At 41.3% G+C, this 14315-nt stretch overlaps 1 protein-coding gene across 4 annotated transcripts in view; it reads right to left on the reverse strand.

The window, feature by feature from the left end:
- Positions 1-3926: 3926 nt before the first annotated feature.
- STK38 (serine/threonine kinase 38) overlaps positions 3927-14315 on the reverse strand; it is a 69609-nt gene continuing 59220 nt past the window's right edge. For all 4 annotated transcript variants that reach the window (XM_023586549.3, XM_071218433.1, XM_004450388.5 and 1 more), the window contains 5 exons: positions 9110-9227; positions 7932-8055; positions 7698-7793; positions 6420-6514; positions 3927-5946 (listed from right to left, as the gene is read on the reverse strand). In XM_023586549.3, the coding sequence (XP_023442317.1) occupies positions 5816-5946; positions 6420-6514; positions 7698-7793; positions 7932-8055; positions 9110-9227 (564 nt within the window). In that variant the 3' untranslated portion in view covers positions 3927-5815. The remainder of the gene's footprint in view (positions 5947-6419; positions 6515-7697; positions 7794-7931; positions 8056-9109; positions 9228-14315) is intronic.

Raw genomic sequence — 14315 nt, forward strand, 5'->3', positions numbered from 1 at the left:
CAGGAAAAAGAGGAAGGGAGAGGAGATGTGGCTCAAGCGGTTGAGTGTCTGCTTCCTACATGGGAGGTCCCAGGTTTGGTGTCCGGTGCCTCCTGAAAACAAACAGGAAAACCAGCTTGGGAGCCGATATGGCTCAGAGGTTGAGCCCTGGCTTACCATGTATGAGGTACTGGGTTCCATCCCCACTCCCAGTACCTCAAAAAAAACAAAAAAAAAAACACAAGGCAGATCCAGGAAAGTACTTTGGAAACACTGCTAAAGAGCCTCTTGCTCATCCGTTGGTCTGTTCTGCCCCCGCTCTGAGTGTCTCCTGAGTTTCCTCGGTTCACTTAGCCTGGAAGTTTATTGGTCTTACTACTTCAAGGGGTGCCCCATCGTCTGCACCTCCCTAGCAGACTGACAGTATAGGGGATAAGTGCTCTGAAGACACCAGATGATGGTGCAGCCACTTATGAATCCAGGCCGCCTAATTCCAATGCTTAGATTCTCCTCCCTGCCACCTGTGCTGACTTCACTGCCATTTTTCCAGGGTCATTAGTTTTTAGCACTTGGCTGCCTTCACTCCAAAGGTTACCCTTAGCCTCCTGCCATTTCCCCCTGGACCTTTCAATTCTATTTCTTCACTATTTCTACTTAGCTAATCTTTTTTTTTTTTTTTAATTTCTCTCCCCTTCCCCCCCAATTGTCTGCCTCTCTGTCCATTCACTGTGTGTTCTTCTGTGTCCGCTGACAAGAATAGAAGCACCAAGAATCTGTGTGTCTCTTTTGTTGCGTCATCTTGTTGTGTCAGCTCTCCATGTGTGTGACGCCATTCCTGGGCAGGCTGCACTTTGTTTCGGGATGGGCGGCTCTCCTTATGGGGCGCACTCCTTGCACGTGAGGCTCCCCTACGCGGGGACACCCCTGCGTGGCAGGGCACTCCTTGTGCACATCAGCACTGCGCATGGGCCAGCTCCACACGGGTCAAGGAGGCCCGGGGTTTGAACCGCGGACCTCCCATGTGGTAGGTGGATGCTCTATCCATTGAGCCAAGTCCACTTCCCTACCTAGCTAATCTTGTCTCCATTTTCTTCCTAGTCTGTTCAGTTAAAAGAATCTTCCATTTGAGTTCTCTTCAGCATCATTCTCCTGCCCACAAATTTACTGTGGTTTCCCTTGTCAAATCCATATGCTTTAACTATAGCCTCCAGGCCTCCAGCAACTATTCCTTCAACTCATTTCTCAACCCTGTTTTCAAAACCCTGTAACTTGGATCTCCTGCTTTCATTTAACTTTAAAAAGAAAAGTATTTTGTGCCACATATTTCTTGGCCACAGGGATACACTGACTAGGACATAATTCTAAAGGGGCTTTTATAATCACTTAAAGACAGACCTATACTCTATCCAGGTCACTCAGGAAGCCCAAAAGAATGGAGTGGCCAGTTGACTGTAAGGAGTAGAGTTCACTAAAGTTACACAGGAACCAAATTGTTAAGGACAAACACTAGGTATTTGGGGTCCATGGATATGAGGGGAGTAGATACTCCAGGCACACAATTCTGAGCAAAGAGACGAAGGGGAGATAATTGTTTACTGTCATCAGGGAAGGGGCTAGGGTGATGGCTGCAGCCTGACCAAAAGGCCAGCGTAAAGAAGGGCTTTTGTAGCACAAAGATGTTTGGACTTATATAAGCTATTGGGAACCCTAAAAGGTTTTATACATCATCAGATTTGAGAGTTCAAAGAATCCCTTTGGCAACAGGAAGGAGGCAGGCTTGGAAGGAAGAGGACCAGAGGTAAGGTCAGCTAAGAGACCACTACACTGAACTTAGCAAGGAATGCTGAAGGCACAGTAGCATGGATGGCTATGCCCTGGAGTTCAACTGTGTGTGTGCCGACGGGGAGCCATGTAAGAAGGCACTGTATTGGACAGCTGGGTAGACTTGAGTATGGGAGAGAGCACCAAGAGAGCACATGCGTGAAAAGAGATGGGCCTACCAGCTCTGAGGAGCACCAGCATTTAAGTGGTGGGCAGAGGAACTACTAGGAAGGAAGTTGGGGGGGGGGAGTGAAAAAAAAGTGTTAAGTGCAGCAGATTGATCAAATAGGATGAGGACTAAAGAGAACCCAATTAATATGGCAGGACACTGGTGACCAGAGGAATGATTATAAAAATGAATACTAGGATGTCTTTTACATGGGATAAAGCTCACATTTCACACATGGGACAGAAACCAGACAAGTGGGTCGAAGTGGGAGAGGGAAATGAAGCAACAAAAGTGACTGCAGAGTGTCCTGTATTCCACTCTCCACAAAGTAACACTTATTCTCATCTTTAGGCCTTTATCTATAGCGCAAGACCAAACCTACCAACCTTCAGAATCCTTGACTACCTACTCATTTCTTGCCCTCTGCCAAACCACTGCAACTTAAATAAAAACATCTCCAGGAAGCTTCTGTTAAGCCACTTAGTGGACAGGTATTCTCTCCAAACTGCAGGTCAGAACCGCAGTGGGCTCCCTATTACATTCCCAGAGTGCCTGTTCTTGAGCCTACTGAGGTCTGCACATCATGGACGCTTAAATGTTATTTGGGCAAGAGGTTTTCCTCTGAAAATACAAGTGAAAAAGTATCACGGAGGCTATTTTGAAGTCAGTATTGGCTTTGAGCAATCATTTCAGGGAAATGCATCCCACATAAGAAATGAAAGTACCATTTCATTAATGCTTTTGTGTTCAGTTAAGAACACCATTTGAGGGAAACGGACTTTGGCCTAGTGGTTAGGGCGTCCGTCTACCACATGGGAGGTCCACGGTTCAAACCCCGGGCCTCCTTGACCCGTGTGGAGCTGGCCATGCGCAGCGCTGATGCACGCAAGGAGTGCCGTGCCACGCAAGGGTGTCCCCTGCGTAGGGGAGCCCCACGCGCAAGGAGTGCGCCGGTGAGGAAAAGCCGCCCAGCGTGAAAAGAAAGTGCAGCCTGCCAAGGAATGGCGCCGCCCACACTTCCCGTGCCGCTGACGACAACAGAAGCGGACAAAGAAACAAGACGCAGCAAATAGACACCAAGAACAGACAACCAGGGGAGGGGGGGAATTAAATAAATAAATAAATCTTTAAAAAAAAAAAAAACAACACCATTTGAATTACACACAGAGGACCAGGAAGAACAAACAGGAATGGGTGACTCGGGAAATGTGCTTTCCAAGGAAATGTACAGAAAAAGCATACACAGTCGATGGTAGAGGAGCCCTACCTACTATGCAAATTCTAATTCCTCCACCAAAGTAGCAAACAGTTATCTGTGAACAGGACCAACCGTGACCAAGTAAAGGTTCCCCAACATGCTTCTTGGAACTCGTGAGCCTTGTAAAGACACTGCCCATTCTGGCTGCATTTAGTGTCTTCCCTCCACTGGCAGCTCCTTTGCTGTGCTCTTTGACCCTCCCTTCTGGCCCCTTTCTGAGGCTCCTTTTTCTACCCAGAAAAGGACTAAAGAGGTGAGACTCCTCCATTACACACCTCAGAGACAGAGCCCTGTTCGGGGTGGACTGAGAAGTCCTATCCAGTGAGCTTTTGTTACTCCTGATTGACTCCACCTGAAAAAAACAATGGGGCTAGGCTGTAAACAGCAGGACAGAGGGCCCACCAGTTGACAGCACTTTTGTCAGCAGGTCTCCCCTTGTCCTTAGCACTAGGGAGGGAAGAGGTAAAAGCCGGGTGGAAAGAACACGTGTGGGCGCCAACAGAGGATAGTCCAGAAGACTTGCTTTTGGGGACTAGAAAAGTCAGCCCCCACTTCCCTGAGACAGAAAAGAAGAACTCTGCATAAAGATGGTGATGCAGTGGTCTGACGGAGTGCAGACGAAGGAGTCAAAGGACACTAGCACTCTGCCACTTTAGATTACCAGCAGAACACGCCTTAAAACACACTACAGATTTCAACTGCTGTTTTCACAGTTTATTGAGAAGTTGAAAAGTTAAAACGTGGGCATTTTCCCCTAAAACAAATCACCCCCTGCAGTCCCCAGCACACAAGCACCGCCACGCACTCCCATCACTTCTCTCTACCTGGGCTCATCACACCCTCTTGCAAAACATGGTGATGAAGACCCCAACTATTTGGTAAAACAAAAAGACTAACAGTGACACAAAACAATCCCATTTACTTCCTTTTCACTAATAAGCTATGAGTGAAAGATTAAAGGGCAAACACATTACCTTTACCCAGAGTTGAGATTTTCCTAGCATTCTCATTTCTTCCCCAAAGACATTAAAACCCAAAGCAGTTTGACAGACTACCGTAACTCTGATATCCATTTTGCTTTTCTGAATGGCTATGTTAGGACGCACTTTCAAAGCTGATCCTAACCTAAAGACTGGCAGAAAGCAGTCTCCCAGTTGTAGCTTGGCCATGACTTTCCAACAGGCAAAGTTACCACACAGGTGCAAATGATGCTTTAAGAGTTATCAAAACACAAAAAAGTAATAATGCATTAATATGGAGCCTCCACATTTTTCTGATGCAGCAAAATTTCTCTAGAGGTGGTGGCAGCTGTGAACGAGAAGGCACTTTGTGCTAAAGTTTAGAGGGTCTCTCATGAGAGAACACCACAGCAGAAAGGCTCAGTCGGCCCAAGCCGCAGGGGACCCCTCAGAGTAGGGAAGGAGTTCTCCCCCAGGAAGGCATCTGCAAAGGAAAACATTTTCAATCATGATTCCAAGGCAAAATGGTTTAAGTTGGGAAGGAGAAATACCAAAAGAGACCAAACACAGTTGTACAGAGGCTTGAGTGAACTTTCCAAGGGCTTGCAGGCTGGCTCGGCACTTTCTATTGGATTGGTTCCTTCACTTCCAAGAAGCTTTTGGAGAGTTTGCGGGAGCAGGAGCAGCACCTTAGCCAAGAGTGTTGCAGGCCTCCTGCCTCGCGGGGGCTCTCCTTGATGAGTTCCCAGGAATGAACCGAGTTCCTGTTGGCAGCATTTGCGAGTGTTGCTGGTCTGTGGCAGTATTTGCCTTCGGGGTTTTTTGATACAGCCATGAAAAGAAAGCTAGGGTTTTCCACATGATCCAGGACTCCTTGGCAATGCCCAATGGGCTTCCAGGCCCTCTAGAGCAGCAATGGATCAAGATGGTATCCTCAACCCCATCCTCCCACCCCCATCAACACTCAGAAGAGCAGCATGAGTATTGTGAAAGGGAGAGGAGGATCAATCAGTGGGTTGAGGATCTTTATCCTAGTACCATAAATAAAGTGCACCGGGAATGGAGGCTGTAAGGAGCCATTGCCAGGCGCCGAGGTATGGGAGAAGCACCGCCACCACCTCCTCAGGAAGGCCGGGTCCAGTCCTTCAGCCGCAGAGCTGGCCGCTGAGGCTCTCCTCATTGCTTTGTTTCCTTAGTACTATGAGACCTTTTTAGCTGTAAAGAAAAAAGAAATACTTCGTGGGCTTGGCAGATAACATGTCACAAAACCGCAGGAATTAGCTGATACTTGATGAGTGTATGTTACAGTCTCAATAATGTTGATGATGGCTGGTTTTTTCCCCCTTCGTTCGGATGAACTTAGGAAAAGTCAAGTTTTTAAAAATACCTATCAAATTGGCTCACGATGCGTCTAAAGAGCAGAACAGCTGTTTTTGGCTGATGCAGTAGAAATAGCTGTCTTTGTTCTGTAAGTTTTCAGATGCATCATGGAAAAGAATTCATTTACTATCACATTTCAGGAGACTTTATATGACATTGTGGGTATCAAAAAATGTCTTGGAAGCTCTTTTGAAAGAATATGTGATGTATAAAGAACTCTGCTCGATTCAGGATTCCACGACAAGAGTACTATTTTGCAGCTTTCATGTAGGAAGGTATTGCCCCTCGCGCAGTCAGGCCCTCAAAGCGCTTGTACGTGTAATTGATGAAGACCCAATCTTTGTTCTTGTAGTCAGTCTCAGGGTGATTACTTGTGGCCACTGGGAAAGAAACAGACGTGAGAGTTGATTCACTGTCTTACCCCAATGGACTACTTAGTGCTGAAAACATGACATTCTGAAGAAGACAGCACAGTTTCTATTTGAAAAGCTAATTTTTCACTCTGTCAGAATTTCTACATTTGTCTGCCTCTGTTCTTTGAAGTTCATATTTCTTCAAAAATATTTTAAGCTTTATTTTGCTATTTCTGTCATTTTAAGTTAACCTTTAATTTAACAAATAACGGCAAAAGAGAAGATCGTTGTGACTTACCCACACAGCTGAGCAGTCTAAATATGGGCTTTTTATTTTCCTTTCAACAAGGTCTCACCACTACCCAATATTAGCACTGGAAAAATACTTACATGAAGAACTGAAGTTCCTCTCCATGTTCTCTACCCTGATTTGTAAACATCTCCAAAACTGGAGGGAAATAATGTGCTCATAAGGCAGCAGGAGATGGTGGTGGTATTACCTGTTGGCTTAAGAATATCAGATTCTGGAAACTCATCGAAGTTTGAGGTATCATCAATGCTTTTGATTTCAATAGATATTGCAGCAGGTCTCTCTCTGCCAAGAACAGACATGCCAAAAATTACTATGGTTTATAATCACAAGGTTATACTAATCAAGTCTATTTCCAAAATGATCCCTAGTCTGACACAGGGAAGACTATTTCACTGGTAGATAATATTTCTTTTCTCTAAAAAGGTGTAAATGCTGACAAGCCAAGACAAATGACTACTCAATCAGAATAACTTATAATAGGGGAGTGGATGTGGCTCAAGCAGTTGAGTGCCTGCTTCCCACATGGGAGGTGCTGGGTTCAGTTCTTGGTACTTCCTAAAAACAAAAAAACAAACAAGTAAACAGACAAAAGAACCAACTCCAGGGAGCTGATGTGGCTAGCTTCCCACATACAAGGTCCTGAATTCAATTCCTGGCCCAGGTACACAGCCTCCCCTCTCCCAAAAAACAAACTTACAATAAAAAGATATAAATAGCTCAGTTATTCACAACGAGGAAGAAACACAGGGATAATAAAGAGAAACTGAAATCCAAAATCATTACATTCCCTGACTGCCTGCAGCCTGCTAAAAAGGGAAACTGGATCTTAAAGTGTTCCCTCATCTGTGGCTCTGTGGCTCTGCCCTTCTTCAAATAAAAAGCAGTAATAAGGAGGCAAAGGTAAAAATCACAAGGATGTAAATCAGATCATGGCTATGCAATAGATGACAACTTCTTTGTCTTCTGTTCAGCAATCATCGAATGCTGAAGGGGAAGGTCTGGGGCCACAGCAAGGGGTCCAGGAGTCCATCGCTATTGGCAACACTCTACTGCCCTCCCCAGGTACCTCTGCATTCGCCCTTCTACTCCTGCTGCACATCCTCCCCCAACCTACCCCTTCTGCTTCCCTTCTCCCTGCTCTGTCTCCCAGTGAGGGACAGTCTTGCTGTTGTCCCCCAATGCCAGGGAGGAACTGAGTTCCATGTAGAAGCAAGGGCAATGCTCTTAGATGTTCCCTCACCAAGGAACACAAAGTCCACTTCTCTTTGTAAGTAACTGCTGGCTCCAAAAGATCCCATGGCGCATGGCTGACAAGGAAGCCCGACTCCCGATCCTGACCATGAATGAAAAGCAGGGAAGACCCTGAATTTCTAAGAAACTCTTCCCTTACTCAGTTTGCCAATAACTGTATTTAGCAAACTACAGACTTTCTGAAATAATCCTGAAAGCATTCATATGAATATACCTGATATGTTCCCAGTCAACACCTTCAAAAAAAGAATTACATTTGATTTCCTCAATACCAGGGGCTCCAATTCTATGTTCCCATTCACAGCAGAATCTGGAAAAGACAGAGGTCTTTCAGCACACCTCAAGCAATCTCTTCAGAAAAGAAAGGAATGGGCAAACCCAGGAGATAATAAAGTTAAAAATAAATAAAGACCCATTCATGTCAAAAAGGGTACTCTCTGACTAATACCTCAAAATTAGATCCTTGGCTTTCTCAGAGATGGGAACTTCTGGAGGAAAAGTCAAAGTTTCTTTCCAGTTCATCACCTTCTTATATGTCTCTTGAGGGGTCTCAGAACAGAAAGGTGGATAGCCTGTAACAAAAAAAGGAACCTCGGAGATTTTACACACCAGAACTTTGAATCTGACTGAGATTATTTTCCTATTTATTGTTAATGACCTTCCCTCCATGATATGGGCAAGATTTCCACTCATCCCAGAAAACTCTGAAAACGACCATTCATTTTCCCTCAAACTCCTAAACCTAAAGTGAAGTTGTACCTCTGATACCACTAGAGATCCAGCTGATAGCTGGAGCTGGGAAAAGAAAGGAAGACATAAGTAGAACTGCAGGTGTTAGAATCACTGTGCCTAAAGAAGAAATGAAAGGATGAAACAATATCATTAAGAAACGACTCTATCTTAAAGACATCCTTATATAGGTAAAGTGCCAAACAAGCTGAGTAAGAAAAAAGCATAGGTTTTCTAAGTGACCACAGTGCCTCTTTGAAAACTACAGGCAAGAGGATAAACACTCACATACCGTATCACCCCATCTGCCCTTCACACAGGACACGTCCACCTCCACAGGCACCCATCCAAAGTTCCTGAAGACAACACAGCCAGACAGACACCACACCCGTCACCCAGACAGACTCAGGACTACCATGGATATGCTCATTCCTAGTGCTCAATGGGCAAATGGCCACCCCCACAGACGTGTCCCCTAGAAAACATAGATATACCATCCAAATAAGGAGAGAGGCTAAAGGACGCCGCGCTTTGAAGGCTTTGAGAGAGAAACGGCACAGAAAATTAGAAGTAAAGATTGAGTGAGGGAATGCCCTGTTACAGTGCTCTGCATACAGTGGATGTTTAATAAATGCCAATGACTAAATGGTAAGGATGGAAGAGTAGAATAAGGAAAAAGCATGATAAATGATCAGCAAAGCAACGACAGGATGCTTGTAAGCCCAAGAATATAGTGGGATATATTTGATCAATGGGTTTTTTACCCAGGAAACTTCACTTTGAAAGGCCAGGGGTAGGAGTGTGCTTTAATCATCCTCAATTGAAACAGATTCTACTATCAATTTAGGGGTCTCTCTTGGCTGCACAGAAAAAGTCCTCTGAAAGCATGCAACTTACCGATGAGCATCTCATACATGATCACCCCAAGCGACCACCAGTCACAGAGCTTGTTGTACCCGGTCTGCATGAACACCTCGGGAGCAATGTAGTCAGGAGTGCCTACTGTGGAGAAGGCCTGAAACACGGACCACACGTCAGGGAGACCGGCAGGCGGGAGGGGCCCAGAGTTCTGTTTCAGAGACCAAAGGCTCCAAGGACCGCCTGGGGCTACCCCCAACCTAAATAAGCAGGACTGCCTGGTGGCTAAGGTCAAGGCTGATTTGCCAGAGCACTTTCCCTTTCTAACTGAAAAATAAAGCTTTGTTACTGGGGGGAGCAACCCTCCCTAAATAATTCACTGGGTCAAAGAGGTCTCTGTCATAACAACTAGAACCATACTTTACTGAGCACCCGTATAGTGCCAGGTTCTGTACTTAGTAATGCGCTTATGAGTCTATTCAAATATTCTGACAAAACTTTCGCAAAGAGGACCTTAATAAGCCCAACTTTGAAGATTAAAAAATCTGATGCCCAAAACAGCTACACAATTTTCCAAAGGCCTCAGAACTAGACCAGTAGCAGAGCCCAGCTTGAAAATTAAATCTCTTGCTCCAACACATCCTTCTTTCCACCATATAAACTGTATGATTTGAGAAAATCATAAAAGGAAGCTTCATTATCAAAAGCTAAAGTTATGTCCTATGGTCAAAGGTTTATGAATGTCCATTTACCAAACTTAATCATTTATGTAAATGGTTCTTAGAGAAATATCTGAAGCTACTCTTATACACCAAGACTGCAAAATACTAGAAGGATGGGAATCCCCTATATTTTCAGTGTAACATTTATGTAATCTAAAGCGCCTTTAAAAATTAAAATAAATAAATAAATAAAAATACTAGGAGGAGGTACAATCAAAGCCTTCCAATTGTGCCAAATATTTGAGGTTTTACCACATGTAAAGCTCTAATCTGGGTGTTTTATACATTGTGCTCCTTTTAAAATTAAAAAGTACAGCTGTGTTGTCTTTTAAAAATATTTATTATGAAATATCACAAACACACAGGAAAAAAAAGCACAAACAACACACATGTACCTACGCCCATATTAAAGTGAGGTTAACAATCTGTCATATTTGTCTCAGATACTCATCTTTTTCCAAAAAAATCAAACGGAAACGATTAAGCTCTGCCCCATATATCCACTTCTTCCCTCCTCAAAGAAGTAAACACTACCCTTAAGTTGCTGTGTTGTTCTCCTATGAATATGTTCACAAATAATAAAATATTACTTTCTGCATATTTAAACATCTAATTAAGGATTTATACTGCACTAAATCATTCTACGATGCCACAACTTGCTTTTTAAACTCAACATTATGATTTTGAGATTTATTCATGAAGTTCTAGGTCACTGATTTCTCTACTATATACTATTCTGTTGTATGAATAAGTCATAATTTCTTTACCCATTTTCCTGTAGATGGGCACGTATGTTGTTTCCAATGTTTCCCTATGACAAATAACACGTGAATAAACATTCTTGTAACATCTCCTTTGGATGCACATGCAAGAATCTCTCTGGAATATATACTAGAAGTAGTATGGTTGGGCCTTAGGTTATGAGCATCTTCAGCTTAACTGGAGATCTTCCCATTGTCCTCCAAAGTGGTTATACATCTTTAAACCATCCCAGTGCGGGTAAGATCCTGGTACTCCATATCTCGCCAACACTTGGGTTTTGTCAGATTCTTTTGTTTTTAACAATCTGATGAATATGAAAATTGGGATCACACAACTTGCACTTCCCTTAGTTCTAATAAGATCGAGCACATTTTCATATGTCACTTAGCCATTCAGGTTTCTTTATCTGTGGATTCCTGTTCAGGTTCGTTGCATATTAATAATTTAGTCCTGTTCTCTTTTTGTTATTGTCTCATAGGAATTCTTATGAATTCGGATTAATTATATATTGCAAATATCTTCTCCAAGTCTGAGGCATAACATTTTTGTTGATTTTCTTAAATGCTGTAATATTTGCCAGATACCAAAAAAAATGTATGATCTATGGAATTATGAAGCTTAATAATGAAAATGAAAACCCATAAATTCAACTGAAGAAGCAAAATATTACCAATATCACTGAAGTTACTGTGTACCCCACCCAGTCCAACCTCTCCTTTTAACCAATATGCTGGTTTTTATGTTTAGCATTCCTTTACTTTTAATAAAAAGAAACTTAATTTAACTACATGTATCTCCCTAAATGATATTTTTATTTAGTTTTGCTTCTTTTTGAACTTTATAAAAATGGTGTCATTCTTGAGGTCTTGTTTTTTTATTTTTCCCTTCAAAATAATGTTTTTAAAACTGATCCATGATGTCACATGTAGCTGTAGTTCAATTATTTTCACTGCTGTAAAATAACTCTATTTCATAATGCAACCATTTTCCTGTTGATGAACAATGGTTATTTCCACTTTTTTGCCATTATAGAAAAATGCAAGGAATATTCTTATACATGTCTTCTGGGCATATACGTAATAATGTCTTCAGAGCATATGACTGAGGATAGAATTGCTAGGTTGTAGCGTATGCACTTAAACTCTGTAATGTAATTCCAAAAGTTGTACCATGTGGCTTGTATTTTCATTTTATGTCTTTTGATATACAGAAGTTTTTTGTTTCGTTTTGTTTTTGTTTTTTGTTTTTCTTTAAAGTAGCAAGGTAAATCAAGTTTTTCCTTTATACTTTGTACTTTTTTTTATCTTACTCAAGAAATCCTTCCTTACTCCAAGGTCATAAAGATATTAGCCTGTATTTTCTTCTAAATTTTTTAAAGTTTTATTTTCCATCTAGAAATTATATTTGCATATACTCTAAGGTAGAAATCCTTTTTCCATATAGGTAATCATACATTGTTTTCTTTGAAATACAAATAACAAATAACATAAAAATAACAGATTTTTTTAAAAAGCATTAAAGTCTAAAACATGGACTGGATCCTTCCCAAGAAGCAGAAATATTTTCATTCTAATCATAAATGTCAATTATGAGACTAGATTTATTCCAGCAAAGCTGAACGAATCCTATTGTTCAAAGACTTCTATTATAAAACCAGAGATCCATCTCTACAAGAAAAGAATTCCTTCAAGATTGCAAGGCATTAAAAAATCACTTACAGTTACTAAAAACAGCCAACAGCAGCTCAAAACTGCGCCAGAGCAGTAACGTTCTCACTCTGGGGGACTCTCGTGAGTTCACTTTCACTTTACTGCACTTAAGTACCTGGTGGTGCCTTTCCAATCGAGGAACTGCCCTCTTCCCAAACACTTGTCTGTTTTCCTTAACAAGGTGTCCTCCAACTCCAGAACTTAATGCCTAAAATTCTGTACCATTCTTTTTCTTTTTGTTGTCTGGGTATTTATAGTGTCTATTAGTACTGCACTCTAAAGGAGCTTTGTTGGTTGTTAATAGTCTTTTCAATCACATTATGTGCCCTAACCTTAGGATTTATAAGGTTAGAATTGGGATTTTAGGGAAAATAAAGCAATTTAATTTCACTGCTTAATCACTTCTGTGAATTCCACATTACTGAAAAATAAACTGACAAAGATTGGGTACCTATATGTACTTCATCTGTTACCTCAGTGGTTTAATAACTTAAAGCAGACTAGTGCCTATTTCCTAATCAATTATTGGGGTCTAACGTTACCCAGGACCACAAAGCTACTTAAAACATTACAACATGATTTAAAGAGTCAAGAAGTGACGCTAAAGCATCTTCTATTTCCAATGATTACCAATGAGCTGAAAAGTAATACACAGGGTGAGTAATTATGTTAGGCTTAACCTGGAGTAGTGAATTAATATTCATAAATGAACGGGATCACACTTATGAAAGGTCAAAGGATCACATTAACCTCTTGAAGACTAAAAAACAGCTTTGTTTTCTTCCAGTTATCAAAAAAAGGCACTATGAGGATAACCTTAATTAATGCTTTTCTATTTCTATAGTAGACAGAATAAAAAGGCAAGAGCCTTACTCACAGAATAAGGAACTTAGTTTATCCAGATTTTTAAAAAACCTTTTTAACTATTAAAGAACATCTAATTCCAGACATGGGAAATGTGAAATCTTCTTCCTTATAAACCTACAAATGGTTCCTAGTAAGTCTCACATGACCCTTTGGTGCATGTCAAAGAGCACAAAGAGCAGTCTGTCTTAGAGTAAAACAACCAACGTAAGATTATTTAAGCTTAATAGCCACAAAAATAAATGTTAGCACAGTAACCAAAGATTAACTGCAAAGATTAGACTGCTTAAGAAAAAAAAAATTCATAAAAGATTGCCTTACCTTTTGATATACCTTCCAAAATAAATATAGTTGAATATCAGTTTCCCAACAATGCAGGAGTTCTTTTTTAAGGAATAGTCTCTTCAGTGGAGGGTTTCAACCTCGACCACATAGAATCACCCAGAGTCCTTTTAAAAATCAAATGCCCAGACTGCACCCCAGGCCAATTAAGTCAGAATCTACAGGCCGGTGGGACCCAGACATCATCATTTTTTTAAGTTTCCCAGGTGATTCCTATACGTAGCCAAGGTTAAGAACTACTACATCAGAGACACGATAGAAGCGCCTGACCAAATTTGTTTCTGACACTCCCTCACCTTCAACAAGCGACGTAAACAGTTTTTCAACTACAGAGTTTAGAAGTCTAAAGAGTATCACAGTTCCTAAGAAAAACTGATTTTGTTATGACTAACCTAAGTATCCACAACTAATGTTTAAAAACTCATCAAAGATTCATTTCAGTTATTATAACTCCAAGGGTGTTTGGTTAATGCCTCTCCGCAGAGCCCAGATGGAACATAAAAATCTTAATACTCAAAGCATGGTTTGAGGCCAACAGATGGGCCTCAAATAAATTTTTAAAAATGCAAGCCCTTCATATGATTCTTTCTTAAACAAAACCATAGGCTTCCATTTTAAAACATGACTGAGAGCTACTTATTAGTAACTTACTGAGTTATTAAAAGTACTAATTTTTTATGCAACAAACTAAAATTAGTATGTTACTTGAATTTATAGAGAACTTTACTTCAGTATTTTACTAAGAAGTCTGGCTGAAACACAATATTTGGCAAACCTACCAAGTTACTTTTGTATATGAAAACAAGCAGAAGCATCATAATTTCTAGACAACACATTTAATCTGTG

The sequence above is a fragment of the Dasypus novemcinctus genome, chromosome 11 (assembly GCF_030445035.2).
Source record: "Dasypus novemcinctus isolate mDasNov1 chromosome 11, mDasNov1.1.hap2, whole genome shotgun sequence".
Taxonomy (NCBI): Eukaryota; Metazoa; Chordata; class Mammalia; order Cingulata; family Dasypodidae; genus Dasypus; species Dasypus novemcinctus.